Raw genomic sequence first — 20,783 nt, 5'->3', positions numbered from 1 at the left:
TACTAATATACATAATGCTAATAAAAATAAAGACTCTTACTGGGCAAGGACCAGAAGACACTGGACACTTGCATGGAGGCGAGACGGGTTGCCTTGGTGAAGATGGGTGTAAACATTCAGCCAGTGGAGCGCCCAGTTGTGCCCTGACCCCAAGCAGCTTTTTGAATAAAGTTGCATTAGAATGAACGATGAAGAGCCAGCCAATGCTGCTCGCTGCCATTTCATTCTAATGCAACTTTATTTAAAAAGCTGCTTGGGGTCAGGGCACGACTGGGCGCTCCACTGGCTGAATGTTTGCACCCATCTTCACCAAGGCAACCCGACTCGCCTCCATGCAAGTGTCCTGGTCAGGCCTTCAGTACACCTTTCTTGCGCTGACAACCCAACTCACCTCCACACAAGTGAGGACAGTGAAAGGAATGTATGCGCATTGAGGGGCATTGCAAGTTCAGTGGGGCAAACCTGCACATGTCCAACAAAGTCTCAGCGCTCCCCTAAGGGGTCAATCCGCCCAGTCGTACTTATTTATTTCCTAGATTTTTTTGGCTGGTTGTTTGAGTTTCAGATTGATTGAATTCTGGATAATGGGGATTTTACTGTATTCATAGTAATACTAATGCAAAAAAAGTGACTTGCAGTGGTGCAGACAGTCCAAAATTGATGTGCCAATGGGAAGTGCAAGAGTCTTATTACAATTGGAGAGAAACTGTTCTTAAACCTCAAGGTGCTGGTTTTCAGGTTGGCAGGAGTGAGAAGAGATTGTGACCAGGATGATGGGGGTCCTTAATGAAGTTGGTTGCCTTCTTTATCTGCACCTCACATAGATGTCTGCAATGGATGGGAGATCACATCCTGTTGTGGACTTTATTATGTTTGTTATCCTTCTGTGCTCCTGGGCACTTGAATCCCCAATCAGGCTGTCTTGCAACCAACCAAAATGTCTTGATGTGCTGGCTGGCTCCAGGAAACATCTGATATTTGGACTCCCAGGAACTTGAATTGTCTTGACTTTCTCCACTTCCTTCCCATCAGTGCAGAAAAGCAAATATTCTATTGCCCTCTCTTTCTTAAAATCAACAATATGCTCCTAGGTCTTAGTGACATTGCGAGCAAGATTGTCATTTTAGCACTACCCAACCAGTTCTTTTATTTATTTGTATCATTTAAAAAAATGAATAAAACATTAATCAAATATCCATGTCCAATGATTCAAAAAAAGTATTTTTGTAATTTTTCTCCCCAACCCCCCCCTCCCAAAAGTAAGAAAAAGAAAGAAAGGAAATAAGAAAACACCTACTGTTTTATATACAACAATATTAGCATATACAATCATTGAATATTAATGTGATTTCTAATTAAGAGTGGATAAGGTAGAAGAGGTGGATGGAAAATTATTCATAAAAGCCATATATGGTTTCCAAATACTATAAAAATTTTCAACTCGATTCCTTAAACTATATGTAATTTTTTCTAAAGTTATACAATTTTGCATCTCATCATACCGTCTACTTAATAGGACTTCCTTACCATCTTTCCATGATACCGCTATGCATTTCTTTGCAGTTGCTACAGCAATACTTAAAAGTTTTTCTTGGTATTTATCCAATTTCAATTTTGTATTCTTTTCATATATATCTCCAAGTAAAAATATTCTTGGGTCCTTTTGTATCTTTATCTTCATAATTTGCCCTAATAATAGACTTACTTCATTTCAAAACCTTTCCACTTTTTCACAAGACCATACTGAATGCAAAAAAGCCCCTATTTCCTTCATACATCAAAAACACTTAATTAGAATTAAGTCCATTTAACTTATATGGAGTATAATATAATTGATGAAGAAAATTATATTCAACCACTTGATATCTAACATTTACTATATTCGTAACACTTGACATAATTTAGACCAAATCTCCTCTTGAATTTCTATATTTAAATCTTTATCCCATTGCATTTTTGATCTATATCAATTTTTTTTCTTTGTGGTTTCTTGTAATTTTATATATGTCAGTATACGCTTATCTTGTGAGGTTTTTCAGTTGGTTGTTTTTCCAGACTCTTTTGTGTAGTCTTCCAAAGGCGCTATTTGCCTTGGCGAGTCTGTTGTCTATCTCATTGTCGATCCTTGCATCTGATGAAATGGTGCAGCCGAGATAGGTAAGCTGGTTGACCGTTTTGAGTTTTGTGTGCCCGATGGAGATGTGGGGGGGCTGGTAGTCATGGTGGGGAGCTGGCTGATGGAGGACCTCAGTTTTCTTCAGGCTGACTTCCAGGTCAAACATTTTGGCAGTTTCCGCAAAGCAGGACGTCAAGCGCTGAAGAGCTGGCTCTGAATGGGCAACTAAAGCGGCATCGTCTGCAAAGAGTAGTTCACGGACAAGTTTCTCTTGTGTCTTGGTGTGAGCTTGCAGGCGCCTCAGATTGAAGAGACTGCCATCCGTGCGGTACCGGATGTAAACAGTGTCTTCATTGTTGGGGTCTTTCATGGCTTGGTTCAGCATCATGGCAGAGGTCGACAGCATCGAGTCCATGCTGCTGAAGATCCAGCTGCGCTGGATGGGTCACGTCTCCAGAATGGAGGACCATCGCCTTCCCAAGATCGTGTTATATGGCGAGCTCTCCACTGGCCACCATGACAGAGGTGCACCAAAGAAAAGGTACAAGGACTGCCTAAAGAAATCTCTTGGTGCCTGCCACATTGACCACCGCCAGTGGGCTGATATCACCTCAAACCGTGCATCTTGGCGCCTCACAGTTTGGCGGGCAGCAACCTCCTTTGAAGAAGACCGCAGAGCCCACCTCACTGACAAAAGGCAAAGGAGGAAAAACCCAACACCCAACCCCAACCAACCAATTTTCCCCTGCAGCCGCTGCAACCGTGTCTGCCTGTCCCGCATCGGACTTGTCAGCCACAAACGAGCCTGCAGCTGACGTGGACTTTTACCCCCTCCATAAATCTTCGTCCGCGAAGCCAAGCCAAAGAATATATGTCAGTAATAAATCACTTAACAATAAGTGTATCTGTTATTATTTCTTCAAATTGACTGTTTAGGGAGTCTCAAATCTGCTCACAATTGCTTTTTTAAATAAATTTTTAATTGATAATATACAAAAATTGTATTATTATTATTATTATTTATATTTTAGTTGATCAAAGGTCAGAAAAAAAGATCCTAAGAAGCAATCTTTTATCCTCTGTAACCTTTACTAAACCAATTGTCAAATAAAGAATTATTCAAAGTAAAAGGAAGAAGTTGATTTTATTTCAACAATGTTTTTGGTGATTAATAATTTTTAATTCCTCTCTCAAAATGAATTCTGTCCCATATTTTAATGTATATTTTAATACTGACAGATCTTTAGTTCACTATTTAGTTCTTTAGACTCACTATTCAATTTATACAGAATTTACTCTGGAATAGTTTCACCAATTTTATTCATTTCTATTTGAACCCAAGCTGGTTTTTCACCCCATTGATAACTGAAAGACAAAAATTTCAATTGAGCTGCTTTAAAATAATTCTTAAAATTTGGCAGTCTAAGTCCACCCTGATCAAATTTCCGCATTAATTGTTCTAAACCTATTCTTGACATCTTGCCTTTCCAAAGAAACTCGCATATTATTTTAATCAAACTTTGAAAAAAGGATTCTGGTACATGAATGGATAACGATTGAAATAAATATTGCACTCTTGGAAAAATATTCATTTTAATACAATTCACTTGTCCTATTAATGTTATTGGTAAATCTTTCCATCTTTTCAAATCCTCTCCCAATTTTTTTTAACAACGGCAGATAATTTAACTTAAATAAATTATTTATATTTCTACTAATTTTAATTCCTAAGTATTTAATTGCTTCAATTTGCCATGTAAATTTCGTCAGTCTGTTACATTGAGAGTACTCCATATCCACATAGGCATCACTTCAGTTTTATCAATGTTAACTTTATAACCTGATACTAGCCCATATTCTTTTAATCTCTCATTCAACTTATTTAAATATATTTCTGATCTCGTTAAATATACTATAACATCATCAGCAAATAAACTAATTTTATGCTTATTATTACCTACTTCAAATCCTTTAATTTCATTGTCAATTCTAATTACTTCTGCCAATGGCTCAATCGCTAATGCAAATAAAAAGGGTGATAATGGACAATCTTATCTAGAAGATCTTTCTAGCAAAAAAGGTTGTGATATTTGTTTATTCATAATCACTTTTGCCTTTGGTTGATTATATTATCCAAATTATAAAAGTATTTGGAATCCCAAAAGCATTAAGTGTTTCAAATAAAAAATCCCATTCCAGTCAATCAAATGTTTTTTCTGCATCTAATGCTACCACTACAGCGGGAGTCTTCCTATTTTGAGCTGTATTTATCAAACTTAAAAATTTAACTATATTATCTGCTGCTGTTCTATTTTTAATGAAAACAGTTTGATATAAATTCATTAATTTTGGCAAAAATTCAACTAATCTATTGCCTAACAATTATGATACAATTTTATAGTCTGTATTCAATAATGATATAGGTCTATATGAGGAAGGTTGTAAAAAATCTTTCCCTTCTGAATTACAGTTATTAATGCCGTTTTAATGGATTCTGGTAAATCATGAACCTCTTTCATTTAATCTAATACCTTCATTAATATAGACATTAATAACTCCTTAAACTCTTTATAAAATTCTGGTGAGAAACCATCTTCAACTGGTGCTTTATTATTCTGTAGTGAAATTAGGGTCTCATGGACCTCTATTTCTGAAAAATTCTCAATCTTTTCATCCTCCTTTAACACTGGCAATTTAATTTGTCTCAAATAATCTCTTATTTTGTTATTATCTTTCATAGATTCTGAATGATAAAGTTTTGCATAAAATTCTTTTAAATTATCATTTATTTCCTGTGTTTTATGTTATTTGACCTGATGATTGTTCTAGAGATTTCTTCCATTTTTAATTGCCTTGCTGAAACTTTGAGCCCTTTCACCCAACTCAAAATATTATTGTAGTGATCTCATTATGTCACTCTCCACTATAAGTTTGGACAGTATTGAGTCTTAATTTCTTCAACTCTAGCAATTTTCTCTTCTCCTCATCTTTATGTACTTGAATTTCCTTCTCCAATATCATTATCTCTTTGTCTAATTGAATTACTTCTTTCATATGTTCTTTCTTAATTTTTGAAATATAACTTATTATTTGACCTCTCAAATATGCCTTCATAGAGTCTCATAATATAAACACTTGCAACTGAATCTTTATTACTGTCTATTTTTTTAATCTGTTTCCTCATTTAATCACAAAATTCCCTTTTCTTTAACAAAGTTGTATTTAACCTCCATCTATAACCTACCTTTTTTTCTTCTTCCAATGAAATAGACAAAATTAAAGGTGAATGATCTGATAGGACCTGCACTTGATATTCCACTCTTCGTACTCTATATTGAAATTGTGTAGAAATTAAAAACCTATCAATCCATAAGTATGTTTGAAATCAATAAGAATAAAAGGCATAATGTCTTTCATTTGGATGGATTTTTCTCCAAATATCCACTAAATCCATAACTTTCATTAAATCTATTACCTTATTTTTCACCACTCTCCCGATCTATCTAATTTAGGGTCTAAAAAAAAATTTAAATCTCCTCCCAATGTAACTTTCCCCTTGGCATTTGATAAATTCATAATAACATCTTGCATAAATTTGCCATCATCTACATTTGGCGCATATACATTCATTAAGGTCCAATGTTCCGAATAGATCTGGCAATTTACCATAATGTATCTTCACGCTACATCTATACTAGTATCTGATACTTTAACTGGTAAATTTTTATTAATTAATATTGCTGTGCCTCTAGCCTTAGAATTAAAAGATGATGCTATTACTAACATAACATAACATAACAATTTACAGCACGGAAACAGGCCATTAGGCCCTTCTAGTCCGCACCGAACCAAACACCCCTCTCTAGTCCCACCTCCCTGCACAATGCCCATAACCCTCCATCTTCTTCTCATCCATATACCTGTCCAACTTTTCTTAAATAATACAATTGACTCCGCCGCCACTATTTCTCCCGGAAGCTCATTCCACACGTCTACCACTCTCTGAGTAAAGAAGTTCCCCCTCATGTTACCTCTAAACCTCTGCCCTTTAATTCTTAACTCATGTCCTCTTGTTTTAATCTTTCCTCCTCTTAACGGAAATAGTCTATCCACATCCACTCTGTCTATCCCTTTCATAATCTTAAATACTTCTATCAAATCCCCTCTCAACCTTCTACGCTCCAAAGAATAAAGACCTAATCTGTCCAATCTCTCCCTATACTCTAGATGCTTAAACCCAGGTAACATTCTGGTAAACCTTCTCTGCACTCTCTCCACTCTGTTTATATCCTTCCTATAATTAGGCGACCAGAACTGCACACAGAACTCCAAATTAGGCCGCACCAACGTCTTATACAGTCTCAACATCACCTCCCAACTCTTATATTCCATGCAATGATTGATAAAGGCCAGCATACTAAAAGCCTTCTTCACCACCCTATTCACGTGAGTTTTTACCTTCAGGGAACGATGTACCATTACTCCTAAATCTTTCTGCTCTTCTGTATTCATCAATGCTCTCCCATTTACCACGTATGTCCTGTTCTGATTCTTCTTACCAAAATGAAGCACCTCACACTTATCAGCATTAAATTCCATCTGCCAATTTTCAGCCCACTTTTCTAAGCAGCCCAAATCCCTCTGCAATCCTTGAAAACCTTCTTCATTATCCACTATTCCACCTATCTTAGTATCGTCTGCATATTTACTAATCCAATTTACCACCCCATCATCTAGATCATTAATGTATATAACGAACAACAATGGGCCCAATACAGATCCTTGAGGCACACCACTGGTCACCGGCCTCCAACCTGACAGACAATTATCCACTTCCACTCTCTGGTCTCTCCCTTTCAGCCAATGTTCAATCCATTTGACTATCTCAAAATTTATACCTAAAGACTGGCCCTTCCTAACTAACCTTCCATGTGGTACCTTATTGAAGGCCTTACTGAAGTCCACATAGACAACATTCACTGCGCTACCCTCATTCACATTCCTAGTCACCTCTTCAAAAAATTCAATCAGATTGGTCAAACATGACCTTCCTCCCACAAATCCATGTTGAGTGCTCCTGATCAGACCCTGTCTATCCAGATGTTTATAAGTACTATCTCTAAGAATTTTCTCCATTAATTTACCTACCACAAACGTCAAACTTACAGGCCGATAGTTGCCAGGCTTCCTCCTTGAACCCTTTTTAAATAACGGAACCACATGCGCAATGCGCCAATCCTCCCGCACTATCCCCATATCTAATGACATTTGGAAAATGTCCCTACCCAATCTCTTTTAAGTTTTTCATGTTCCTTTTGTGTCAAATACATTTCCTGTAAAAAAAAAAAGCTATGTCTGTTTTAATTTTTTTCCATATAAACCAAACATTTCTTCCACTTTTATTTCATTCTGAATCCCATGGATATTAATACTAATAAAATTCAGTTTATCTGCCATCTAATCTTGCATAAAATCTAATGCTGTCCAACTTTCCACCTCCATTCCTCTTATATTCAAAATGCTAACTAAATATTTCATGATGGTGTATTAAAGAGAAAGAAAGAAAAGAAACAAAGAAAAAGATAGAAACCCTACTCCTTCCCCCCCCCCCCCCTCCAAGGCATACATTGTTAACACCCCTGATCTGTAGGAGTTGTGATCAAAAACCACTCCCATTCACTAGATTCCCTTGAGGCCAGGCTCATATTGTACTCTCTCTTATGCTTCTAATCTTTTTAATCTCACAATTACAAATTCAATTTTTTCATAGATCTAGCGGGTAAAATCTTTCCTCCCTAATATTCTCTCTCCTTCAAAACTTGTATCATTTCATATATACACTCAACTGCAATCTTTCTGCTCCCTCTCTCTCTTCAGACATCTCTCAGTTCTCGTCTCATTTTCTCAGGCAGCGAATCTTGAAACACTTTCACTTCATTGGGTTCCATAATAAAACTGTTTTTGCCCTTTGGAACAAAAAATTTCAACACTGCTGGATACCTTAAAATAAAAGTGTAGCCTTTTCTCCACAGCACATTTTTAACAGCATTAAATTCTTTTCTTTTTTTCAATAAATCAAAGTTTATATCAGAATAAAAGAAAATCTTATTATCATTATAAATCAATGGTGATTGTCTCTCCTTCGCTTGCTTCGCAGCCAGCTCCAAGATCTTCTCCATAACGAAGTAGTGACCAGTATCGAATGTGGCTTTTGATCTGACTGTGGTTTAGGTCATAATTCTGGATGAGCTCTTTCAATCTCAATATCCCCTTGAAATTTAATTACCCCCAAAGTTTGTGGAATCCAACATTGTAAAAATCTCTTCATATCTTGTCCTTCATTGCCTTCTTGAAGTCCAACAATTTTTATTTTATTTCTTCTGCTGAAATTTTCTAACATCAATTTTTTTAGTTAATTGATCTTTTGTTGCGGCCGCTTCATCTTAAACTTGCTTCATTTGTTTTTTAACATTTTGGATTTCAAATTCATTACCTTTAATTTTTTTATTCCATCACTTCAAATTTTTTGTCCATTTGCGACAGCATTATTTTCAGTTATACTCTCATTGCAATTTTAACTTCCATTGTTAACTGTAGCAAAGATTGCTGGAAAGTATCCATATATTTCTTCATTTCTGTTGTGGATATATAAGACTCTTATTTTCTTCTGTCTTTTGGTCATAACTCTCTGTTCAACATACATTTCTTCTTCCTGCTCCTCTTCTTGATTGCTCGAGCTGGAGACTTCTTGAGCCTTTTTTAAAATTGCCTCCATTTTTTTCTGTGCTTTGCACATGTGCGAGGAGTCGCACATACTCAGAGTCACTTCTTCACTCGTGGCAGGCGACCATTGTCAGGGGAGACCTTGTACAGTGATGTCCAAGGTTTCCCCTGCTCCAGGCTTATCCTCATGGGCACCTACCCTCTGAACAGCTCCAGGATCTTTCTTCAAGGTAGGCCTCTTCTTTATCAACTTCTTTTTCTTGTTCAAGTTCTTGAAAAGTAATAGTCATTTTATCTTTCTTAGATGGCATTCTGTATTATTCTGTAGGCCTTCCAATAACTTTCCTTTCTATTTTCTTTCAACTAACTCAGCCTTTTTGACTGTTTGTAAAGCTTTTTCAGAGAGAATAGAGAAGTTAAGTTTAGCCCCATGTTATCATGTGGCATTCCCCCCAACCAATTCTCGATCTCCATCCTGTAATCTGATTCATCATTTTCTTCTACTAATCCAATGACAGTGGTGTCATCTCAAATTTGAGTATCGATTTGGATCTGATCTTGACTGTGCTGTTAGAGTAGCCACTGTCAATGCCAACTCCTCAAGGTTGATAGGTGGTTTAGAAGGCATATGGTGTGCTGGTCTTCATGAGTCAAGCACTGAGTTCAAGAGCTGTGAGGTAATGTTGCAGCTCTATAAAACTTTGGTTGAACCACTCTTCCATTCTATATTCTGTTCAGTTCTGGTTGCCTCAGTACTGGAAGGATATAGATGCTTCGAGAAGATGAAGAGAAGATTTTCCAGCATGTGACTGGATTGAAGAACATGTCTTGTGAAGCAAAGTTGACAGAGCTAGCGCTTTTTTTTAGAGGAACAAAGGATGAGACATTTCCTCACCAAGGGCCTATACAACTGCAGTAAGACCTTCCTGCTTCTATCTCTCACATGCTGTTTGCTTTCTTCATTGCCCGTGTACCTACCTCCCAATCTTTTTTTAACATTTTAAAAATAATTTTAAAACCACATTCATACATACATATTGAATAAAAGTATACATAAAGAAAATACATGTGTATAAAAAAGAGAAAACCCTCCCACCCCTACCCACTAATCCTAACTAATATAAAAAGAAAAAAAGGAGAATATCAATAAAAAATATTAATTCAATACATATAATAATGGAGTTAAGGGTTACCAGTGGGATGGGCCCTCAAGAGTCTCTTACATCTTCAAACCAAGATGTTGTAAATATGGGCTCCAAACTTTAAAAAAAAAATGATATTTATTATGTAAATTATAAGTTATTTTCTTAAGTCGAATGCATGAATGTAATTCAGCATGCCACTTCTCCATCCCTAAATTCATATCTGATTTCCAAGTAATGACAATGCATTTCCTAGAAACAGCTAAAACCAGTCGTAAAAATTCAACTCGATACATAGTTAATCATAATTTAATACTAACAATTTTAATGTTACCCAACAAAAAGAACATAGGATCCTGTGGGAGTTTAACTTTTACCATTTTCTCTAAATATTTCTACCCGTAACCAGAAAGACTTTACCCTAGAACACTCCCAAGTAGAATGAAATAAGGAACCAACCTCCTGACCACATCTAAAACATAAATCAGACAAATTTAAATTGAACTTATTTAATTTTTCAGGAGATAAATATAATTGATGTAAAAAATTATATTGAACTGATCTATATCTAACATTAATAATTTTCATCATACTTTCTTTACATAATTGTTTCCAATCACTTTCATCTATTCGTCTATTTAAATCAACCTCCCATCTTAAACTTGATTTATGAATTTCTAACTTGGGAGCAAATTTTTGAAGTAATCTATACATCTCTGAAATAAACTTATTTATACCACCTTTACTGACCAATATTTCTAATTCATTCTGCCTAGGTAATATTAAATCATGACCTAACTTATCAACCAAGAAAGCCCTAACTTGATAATAGCAAAAAAAGGTATTATTTGGGACATAAAATTTCTCCTTCATTTGTTGAAAAATCCTGGAATAAATCAAGGCAGACCTGCCTCCGAATCTTCAATAACACCCAGATCTCGTTACACCTCCCATAGTCCTCATTTCTCACCATTCAGACAATCATCTGCCTTCTTATTATTGCTACCTAGTGGATAATCTCAAATTTATTTATGTTATACTGCATCTGCTTCCTCAATCTGTCCAAGTCACCCTGCAGCCTCTTGGATTCTTCCTCACAGCTCACACTGATCCAATGTACAGTTATTTTAAGACTTCGAGAGAATACATTTAATCCCTTCATCCAAGTCATTAATAAATATTATAAATAACTGGAGTCCCAGCACGCAACTTGGGGAACCAAACTAGTAGCAGACTGCCAAACTGAAAAGGTCCCATTTATTACGCTCTTTGCTTCTTGCCTGCCAACCAGGTTTTTTTTAAATCTATGTCAATACATTACATCCTATACTGTGTTCTCTAATTTTGCACACCAATCTATTATCAAAAGCCTTTTGAATCTTCAAATACACCACATTGTGATGAAAGTTTTAGTCTAATTTTAAAACTATATTTCATATATGTATAGAAACTTTTGTAAAAGTTAGTTTTGGGTAGACAGGGCTCATTCACATTTTACAGACACACATTGTTCTTTGCAGCTGTTAGCTGGCTTCAGCATCAAGAAATAGATTAGCATTTTAAACACCATTGACCACAGAAGCCAATTTGAAGAGACAGAACGGATATTGATTGCAGTTGAAGCAAAAGAGATGAAAGGATTTATGATGGTTTTTGAGATACTGAAAACAATGGGTGTTATTTCAGAAGCACTTTTTTTCCCTCGTGAGCAGACATCATGGAGGCATAAGTGGACTTGAATGCTTTTAGCACATCAATGTGAAAAGACAGTATGAAATGATGTCACATACCATTTAAGATGAGAGATATGGAGAAATATATTATAAAATTCAGACATTTTGAATCAGTTTCACAAGGCTAAGACCCTGTGAGACACACACAAGAATTGGAACCTTGTGAAAGACAGTGACCAGAATAAAAGGGGAATACAGAAAATGTGGATTTCAAACTGAAAGCCCGTGTTCTGATTGCTTTTTTGAAAATGAAGAGTGCAGCCTTGTCGTGGAAGAAAACTCCATGAATCTTAAGAAGAAAACTGAAGAAGAAGAAAAACTTGACCTCCTGGAAAGACAGGACTTGTATTATCCTATTCACAGGAGATACAACCTAAGTGGCGTTTAAATAAGTCAGCTCACTGAAGGGCAACTCGTCGAAAGAATTGTGAGTTTAAAGAGGCCTGAATATATGATGTTTCAAAGTGTTTTACAATTATTTGTGATCTGAAAATTTAAGACCTTCAAACAAGACTAAGAAATGATGCTGAAGTTTTAAAAATCGACTTTTTAGGGTTTGGGACTTTAACACTTGTACACGCGCGCACACACTCACTCTCCTATACTTGCGCTTAGTGGGGTTAAATTTAGAGTTTAAGTTAGTGATAAGTAAGAAAAGTCATGTTATTATAGTTTAATAAAAACTATTATTTTGAATTTACCATTATCTGGAGAATTTTCAATTGCTGTGTTCCTTTGTTAGTACTAACAAAGTCTCTCTAGTCCCTAACAAAATTAAGAGGGTTGTTAGTTCATGACAATATCAACTGATTCCCTGTTGCCCATTCCACTGGTTCCATCCTCAAAAAAATCTCTAAGATTTATCCCATGCTATTTCCCTTTGGTAAATCCACACTGACTTGGATTAATCCAGTCACTCCTCTACAAACATGCAGCAATTACATCTTTAACAATTGACTTAATTTTTTTATGCTTTTAAACTTAGCCTGAAAATTTATTATCTATGAAGTGTTAAATAATAAAGGTGTCATCATTCTTTCTGCTTAGGTTCATGCTGATTGCTATAGTGGCCTCACACCAGAATGTAATTTTGGAAGATTACAAAATATGATACTGCCTCCAAATTGTGTACGTGTGGCTGCATGCAATTTCAGCAGGTTCCACTGTTTTCGGTTATCAGAAGGTTCACAGACAGAGCAGAGTAAGTAGGGGAGTGTGAAATGAATTCTTGTTATTTCTGAATTTGGATGATCAGATATATTACCTGATTATATTACCATGTGATACAAATGACTAGAAGGCAAGGATTTCAAAGCTGTACAAAATGTCTGGAGAAACATGAAAACTGCAGATGCTGGAATCTTGAGCAAATAATGTGTAGCATGACAGGTAGCATCCGAGGAGAGAAATGCTCAGTCAACATTTCAGGTTGCAACCCTTTATCGAGACTAAAGTATTGATGAAAGGTCCAGACATGAAACACTGACTGAGCATTTCTCTTCATCGATACTGCCAGACCCACTGGGTCCCTCCAGCATCTTGTTTTTTAATTGTAAAATATGACTGTTCAATAATTTAACACTGGTTGCTTTATGGCCAAAATTATTTTTAAGTGCTGAAATTTGGATTTTAAGAAGATTGAACTTTAGAAGTTATAATATAAGACTTATAAAAGGAGACTGATTCAAAGAATAGTACAGCACAGGAACAGGCCCTTTGGCCCATGTGTCTGTGATGATCCTGATGTCCAAATCAAACTAAAATTCTGTTGTTTTCACCTTATAGATATTCCTCCACCCCCTTCATGTTCCCATTTCCCAAGTCTCTTAAATGCTGCTATTGTATCTGCTTCCACCACAACTCCTGGAGCCTGTTTCAGGCACATATCATCTCACATCTCCTCTGAACATCCACCCCTCTCACCTTCAACATGAGTGTGTGACATTTTGTCTGGGGAAAGATTCTGACTGCCCATTCCATTAATGCCACTCATTATTTTATATGCTTCTGTCAGGTTGCCCCTCAACTTCCTACACTCCAGAGAAAACCAGTTTGTCCAACCTGTCACCATAACTTGTTCCCTCTAAACCTTCAACATTCAGGTAAGGCTCTTATGGACACTGGAAAGAGTACAAAACCTCCTGTAATGGAGAAACAAGAATCGCACACCGTATTCCAAGTGTGACCTAACTGAAATTTTCTGTTGCAACATTACCCCCTTTTATACTCAGGTCATGTCCAATGAAGCCAAGCATACTATAAACCTTCTTTACCACTCTATCTACTTGGATGGCCAGTGTCCATGAGCTATTGTCCTGGACCTTCAGATCCCACTATACATCAATACTCCTCCCTTGCATGCGCCCCCCCCACCTTTTTATTCAACCACCTACCTTGATGAAGGGCTAAAGCCCGAAAATTGGCTACGCTCTCCTCATGTAGATGCTGCATGAGCTGCTGAGCTCCAGCACATTTGTGTCGTACCCTAACACATGACCGTTCTCCACATTATGCTCTCCATCATTGACCATGCCATTCTCCTCAGTAACACTGATGTAAAGTCCTGAATTGAATTTGATTTGTTTCTTTTGTGGCAACCTCTCATACTTTCTTGTAATCAAGATTTTTCTTTCTCAATGCTAATGTTGATATTGTAGCATTAAATCCAGAAATATAAAATATACTCACAGACCAGGTAGCATCTGCTAAGAGAGAAAAACAGCTGAGATACTAAGAGATTGTGTGCAAGACATTAAAAAGGACAATAATTCAGGTATAGAAATAATTTGGAATGCTAACAAAATGTTACTAAAACCATTGAGAAAATATGAATCATGAAAGTCTTCATATGCTCTGATTATAGTGAAAACACAAAATGCAGCAGGCTTTGCACCATCCATAGGAAGTAAACATATGTACATGATGTTTCGGGTCTGAGCCCTTCTTCAAGGTATTTATTACCATAGAGGCTACCACTTTCCGGGAACTATGGACTTGTTCCTCAAGATCCTTAACTTTATTAATACTCACGTTTTTTTTTAACCATTTTTTGTTTACATCCTACCCTTGTTTGCCTTCCCAAGATCACCTCATGTATGTTAGATTTAAATTCCATTTGCCATTGCTCCACCAACCTTTCCTGCTATATTGTTGCCTTAAACACCCTTCCTCACTATCTACAACATTACCCATTTTCATGCTATCTGTAAACTAGCACTCACTTCTAAGTCATTGATACATTAGCACAGAGTCGTCGTGCCAATCCATGTGATGCACCACTAGTCAGACTTCCAATCAGAAAAGCAACCCTCCACTCTGCCTCCCAGCACCATTTTTGATCCAATGTGCCAGCCTGCCCTGGCCTATAACATTCTGGACAGGCCTACTATGCTGGCCTTGTTGAAAGCCTTACTAATGTGCACATAGACAACATCTACTGCACGCTCCTCATCATTATGCTTAATTACATCCTCAGAAAATTCATTCATATATGTGAGGTGGGATTTTCCACGAATAAAGACGTGCTGACTATCATTAATAATCCCTGCCTTTCTAAATGAATATCAATTCTGTGCCTTGGAATTTTTCCAGTAGTTTTCCTACCACTCACAGGCCTACAGTTATCCCTGCTGAAAAGGGATCCACATTGGCTATTCCTGAATCACCCAAAGGTGCTAAAGAGTCTGTTGAAACCCCAGCAATCATCATCTTGTTTTGTTGCAATGGATACTAATTATGAAAGTAGGGATCCTATGCTTTAGTTATACAGTGTAATTGTGTGTCTTCATCCGCCTCTGATGTTGGCCACCTTATCTGAGAAATATTCTGATGAGGGTTTATCAAAATGGATGTAGCGAGTATGTCATTTCTTGTGGGAGAAGGCAGAATCTTGGGTCACCAATTTAAGATTGAGATTAAATGAATATTTTTCTGAGGGTTGGGAGTCTTTGGAATCCTGTTCTTCAGAGACTGATGGAAGCAGTATCTTCAAATGCTTTTAAAACATAAGTGGATTCCTGATAAGCAAGTGGATGAAAGATTACAAGAAGTAGGGCAGGAATCCAGAGATAAAGTTACAATCAGATTAGCTGTGATCTTGTTGAAGGCAGAATTAGTTTGAGGAGCCAAATGGTTCACTTCTGTTTTTAATTCAAATGTTTGCATTTCAGAGCATATGTAGTAATGCATGAAAATTTATATTAAAATTTAGTACATCAATTGTGAGTTAATCTAATGCATTAATGGAATTAATTGACAACTCTATCAATGTCCGAAAAAGAAAAAGTACTTGCTTAGAAAAGTACTGTAATTTGTTGAAATGTGATATTGACTGCTGTGCTTGCTCTGCTTGTATGTATGTGTGTGAGTGTGCAAGCATGCACTTTATGTGTTTGGTATTGTGAGCACGTGACATTTCGCACTGGAGTACTCCTGACGTCCTTTTACTATCAAAGTCTGCTGCTTATGGGAATGTCTTTCCATAGTGGATGAGGACAGTGTTGCCGATGATGATTTGGCTACTGGAAACCATGGATCAAATAAGGATGCCTTGTCCACAACTGATTCAGGTAAATGAATTTGTGGGCACTCAGTCCACACGATTGGTTTTGATTAAATTTTGTGCAATCTGAATAGAACATTGAAGAATATACCACAGTACAGGCTTTTTGGCCCTCAATGCAAAGATTTCCTCTCCGCCTTCAGATTAACTATTTAACTTCAAATTTGGATGGCAATTTATCTCAATTTTCCTTGAGAAATGTTTCAGGATTTAGAGGTCACCTTAGTAATTTTGTAGTTAATTAAGGCCATTTCGGTAATGCATCAGAATATGATCAGACTACCCGCAACTGAACTTTCTGACCAGAAAACTGAACTGCAATGTGGAGTTGATAGCATATTCATACGAGTGATTAGTTCAAACATCCCTGCTAATTACATGATAGCTTGGACTCCTGAGGTCCTGATCTTGTCAATGTATTTGTTACATATGATGCTAAGAAAAATCTGAAGATACTGAATGAAGTAGTGTCATGGGACCAAAAATATCCACCCTGAGGTATTTTAGAACAGACACTTCAGAACTGGGAAGATCTATGGTTCATATTTGGAACAGTACAGGCACTTCCATCCAATGGATGGAGAGCTGAGGGTAAAAAGACAGGGGGAAGGGAGGGGGAAAGGAGAGCTGGTTAACAGAAACTGGGAGTTGATGTTAAGGCCATTTGGCTGAAGAGTGCCCAGACAGAAAATCAGGTGTTGTTCCTCCAATTTACAAGTGGTCTTGGTGGGATAGTGCATAAGGCTTTGGTCAGACGTGTGAGTATAGGAGTGTGAGACACAACTGAAATGGTTGGCTACTGGGAGTTTTTATTACTGGTGCGGACGGAGCGAAGGTGTTCAGCTAAGTGATCTCCCAATCTGCGCCTAGTCTCTCCGATGTAGAGAAGGCCACAAAGGGAGCACCGGATAAAGTAAATCAGCCCTGCAGATAAACAAGTGAAGTGTTGCTTCACTTGAAAGGCCTGTTTGGGGCGCCAGACTAAGGTGAGGAAGGAGGTGAGAGCACAAATGTCGCACCTCTGTGTCCACAGGAGAAGGTACCAGGATGGGGGAATTGGTTGAGAAGGATAAATGCATGAGGGAGTCACGGAGGGAGCAGTCTCTACAGAAGGCAGAGAGGGGAAGATGTGTCTGGTAGTGAGGCCCTGTTGTAATTGCCGTAAATTATGGAGGATAATGTGTTAGATGCGGAGGCTGATGGGGTGTTGGTGAGGACAAGGGAAACCTGTGTTTATTGCATCTGGTGGCAGATGAGCAAAAAATTGAGGATATGTGGGTGAAGGTTGAGTTGATGGTGGCAGAGGGGAAGCTACATTTGTGGAAGAAGGCAGATGTTTCAGAAGATCTAAACTGGAAGACCTCATCTTGGGGACACATGTGGCGGAGATGGAGAAATTGCGAGAAGGGAATAGATTCCTTGCAGGGAATAGAGTGTGAGGAAGTGTAGTTGAGGTAGTTGTGGGAGTTGGTGGGTTTGTAATATATGTCAGTGGAAAGCTTGTCTCCCAAGATGGAGACAGTAAGATCCAAAAAGGAGAGTGTTATCAGAGATGGACTAGTTGAGTTTGAGATTGGGGTGGAAGTTGGCAGCAAAGTGAATGAAGTTGACAAGCTCATCATGGGTGCATGACGTAGTCAGGAAGAGTTGAGGGGCTTTGTCTGTGTAGGTTTGCAGCATGGATTTCTCCACAAAGCCCACAAACAGGCAGCATAGCTGGGACCCATGTGGATACCCATGGCCACTCCTTTGATTTGAGGAAGTCTGAGAAGTTGTTTAGAGCGAGCACAAGTTCTGCCAGGCGGAGGAGAGTGGTGATAGAGGATGACTGGTCGGGTCTCTAGTTCAGAAAGAAGTGAAGTGCTCTAAGACCTTCTGTATGGGGGATGAGGTATAAAAGGATTGGACATCTATCATGAAATGAGGCGGTCTAGTTCAGGGAATTGGAAGTCATTGAAGAGATGGAAGGCATGTGAGGTATCGAGGATGTAGGTGGGGAGATATTGGACCAGCAGAGAAAAGATAGAGTCAAGGTAAGATTAAACTAATTCAGTCAGGAAAAAGCAAGCAGAACCAATGGGTGTAACTGGGTGGTTGGGTTTATGTATCTAGGGTAAAAGATAGAAATGGGTAATGCGGGGATAGGAATCAATGAGTGGTGGAAGCAGATACAATAGCTTTTTTTCCAGACTCTTACAGATATCGTGGCCTGAAAGTTGGGAAGTTTTGTTTGCGGCAATATTTAGTGGTTCTGTTGCTCATTTTGGACATTGTCAGGGCCATTCATCTTCAGAACTCATCACAGATTTGGTACAAATATAAAGAATTGAATTGCAGAGATGAGGCAAAAGAGACGGCCTGTGGCTTAAATGCACATTTCACTTGGGTGGCACCAATGAGCTGGAATAAAGTTGAACCACTAGGAATCAAGGAGAAAAGGGTCCATTGACTATCTTAGACTAAGTGATAGATGTAGTTATTGGAAGGTCAAACATCTGAGGCCATGGCATCATTGCAAGATTCACTTAGGTCAGTACCCTCGACCATTACTTAAATGATGCTTCATCGGTGACCTTTTCTCTGAAGTAGGGGAATTTACTAATGATTGCACTATTTTCAGTACTTTTTGCCACTGCTCAGATACTGAAACAGTCTTATTATGAGCAACTAGATTGGAAAATATTTGACAAGGAGTTCTGCGGTATGGAAACAGACCATTTGGCACAATTTCTCCACACCGAAAAAGTTGTTATTCTAAGCTAGCTACATTTGTCAGCATTTTGCCCATATCTGGTGCAGTCTCAAAGTAGTTTTTATGTTCTCCCTGTGGCCTGCATGGGGTTTTCCTGGGTGCTTCGGTTTCCACCTTTCCTCCAAAACAAATAGGGTTGGTAGGTTACTTGGGGGTAACTAGACAGCATGGGTTTCGATGACCAGAATCTGCTTCTATCATGGTGTAAATCCTGCCCTGGTTCCAGCTATCAAAATGCAACACCTAACTCACCTAACCCTAATTGACCTACATCCCATTTTAATCTAAGATACCATCACCCTTCATTTGACCACTAATTTTTGTGTCATCGACAAACTTGTTAAGCTTGTTACTACATTATCAACCAGTATGTTACTATACATGCAAAAGTACATGAGACTCAGTATTAATCCCTATGGCACACTGCTAGTGACAGGCCTCTGGTCTGAACATGAGACTCAGTATTAATCCCTATGGCACACTGCTAGTGACAGGCCTCTGGTCTGAACATGAGACTCAGTATTAATCCCTATGGCACACTGCTAGTGACAGGCCTCTGGTCTGATTAACAACTACCCTCTGTCTCCTACCATCAAGCCAATGTTTATTCAACCAGGATGTAATCTTCCAGACCAGCATACTATTTAGGACCTTTTCAAAAGTCTTACACACAATGTTTACTTTATCCCCTCACCAATCTTCTTCATTGCCATGTAAATAACTAGTGAGAATGATTTCCCATGCACAAAGCCTTGTTGAACCTATCCACTGCTTCCACTCATGTCATATGCCGGAAATGTACAGTGTTTGTTGGAGGAATGGTTTAATTTTAATATCCTTCCTGTTTCTAAAAAAAAACATATTGTTGTTTAGCAGGGAGTTGACTTTATTAAAGTACAGCTCATGGCTGATGAAACCATCAGAAAACAACTTTTCTGGTTCAGCAGGTGGCTGCAGTTGGCACAGGATATCTAATTGTGGGAAAATTCAGTGTTTATATCTTACTGAATGCTTGGTAATCTTAAAGCTAAAATACTAAACAAATTCACGATGGTGGTAAAAAGATTTTGAATTGGGAAATAATAAAAGATTAGTTGCGGATATCTTGTAGATCAGATACCAGGAAATCTTCATGTTCAAATTTAGATTCAGTTTTAATGTTTTAAATTAGAGGTGGATGTGAATACTCTTGCAGTGATCCACATAGCACAAGATTATGTGAATATTCCTTGGTACCCATGAAGATGCATTTATCCTAAAATGTAATCCAAGAAAAGTGTAACGATAATGGATCATTTAATAATCTTATTTTGTACAAAACTAGGGAATGAGGTGAAATTATGAACTCTTTTGATTTCTCAATACCTGCAGTTTGATTTTATAGCTGAATTTCTTTATGGTATTTCTTCCTATTTAGAAGTCTATTGATAATATTTATGTTAGTTTTACTTTCTTTCTAATGTCATCAATTATTCTCAGGTAAACAGACTTTAAAGATATTTGATGGAAATGACACAGTGAAACGGAATCAATTTCGACTAATTACTGTTCCACGAATTTCAAAAATAGAAGATGCAGTGGTAAGTCGGTTCAAGAATCAAACCTCGACATGAAGGTAAAATTAATGTCACCAATTTTTTTTTAAATTTTTTATTTTTCATACTATAAACCACATTGATCAAGATACATACATTTTTCTTTTCAAATATATAGTGTCATTTTCTCCCCCCCCCTTCCCATCCCACCCTCCCTACCT

At 37.5% G+C, this 20,783-nt stretch overlaps 1 protein-coding gene across 1 annotated transcript in view; it reads left to right on the top strand.

Moving 5' to 3' along the window:
* The window catches only part of LOC138757941 (diacylglycerol kinase theta), a 161,129-nt gene that overhangs the window by 36,466 nt on the left and 103,880 nt on the right, over positions 1–20,783 (top strand). Inside the window, exons 6-8 of the mRNA XM_069926125.1 lie at positions 12,762–12,915; positions 16,199–16,282; positions 20,507–20,607. Coding sequence (XP_069782226.1) covers positions 12,762–12,915; positions 16,199–16,282; positions 20,507–20,607 — 339 coding nt within the window. The remainder of the gene's footprint in view (positions 1–12,761; positions 12,916–16,198; positions 16,283–20,506; positions 20,608–20,783) is intronic.

Source organism: Narcine bancroftii, chromosome 3 (assembly GCF_036971445.1).
Source record: "Narcine bancroftii isolate sNarBan1 chromosome 3, sNarBan1.hap1, whole genome shotgun sequence".
Lineage (NCBI taxonomy): Eukaryota > Metazoa > Chordata > Chondrichthyes > Torpediniformes > Narcinidae > Narcine > Narcine bancroftii.
Note: the sequence above shows the minus strand (reverse complement) of the source record. Positions and strands in the feature narration are given on the sequence as shown.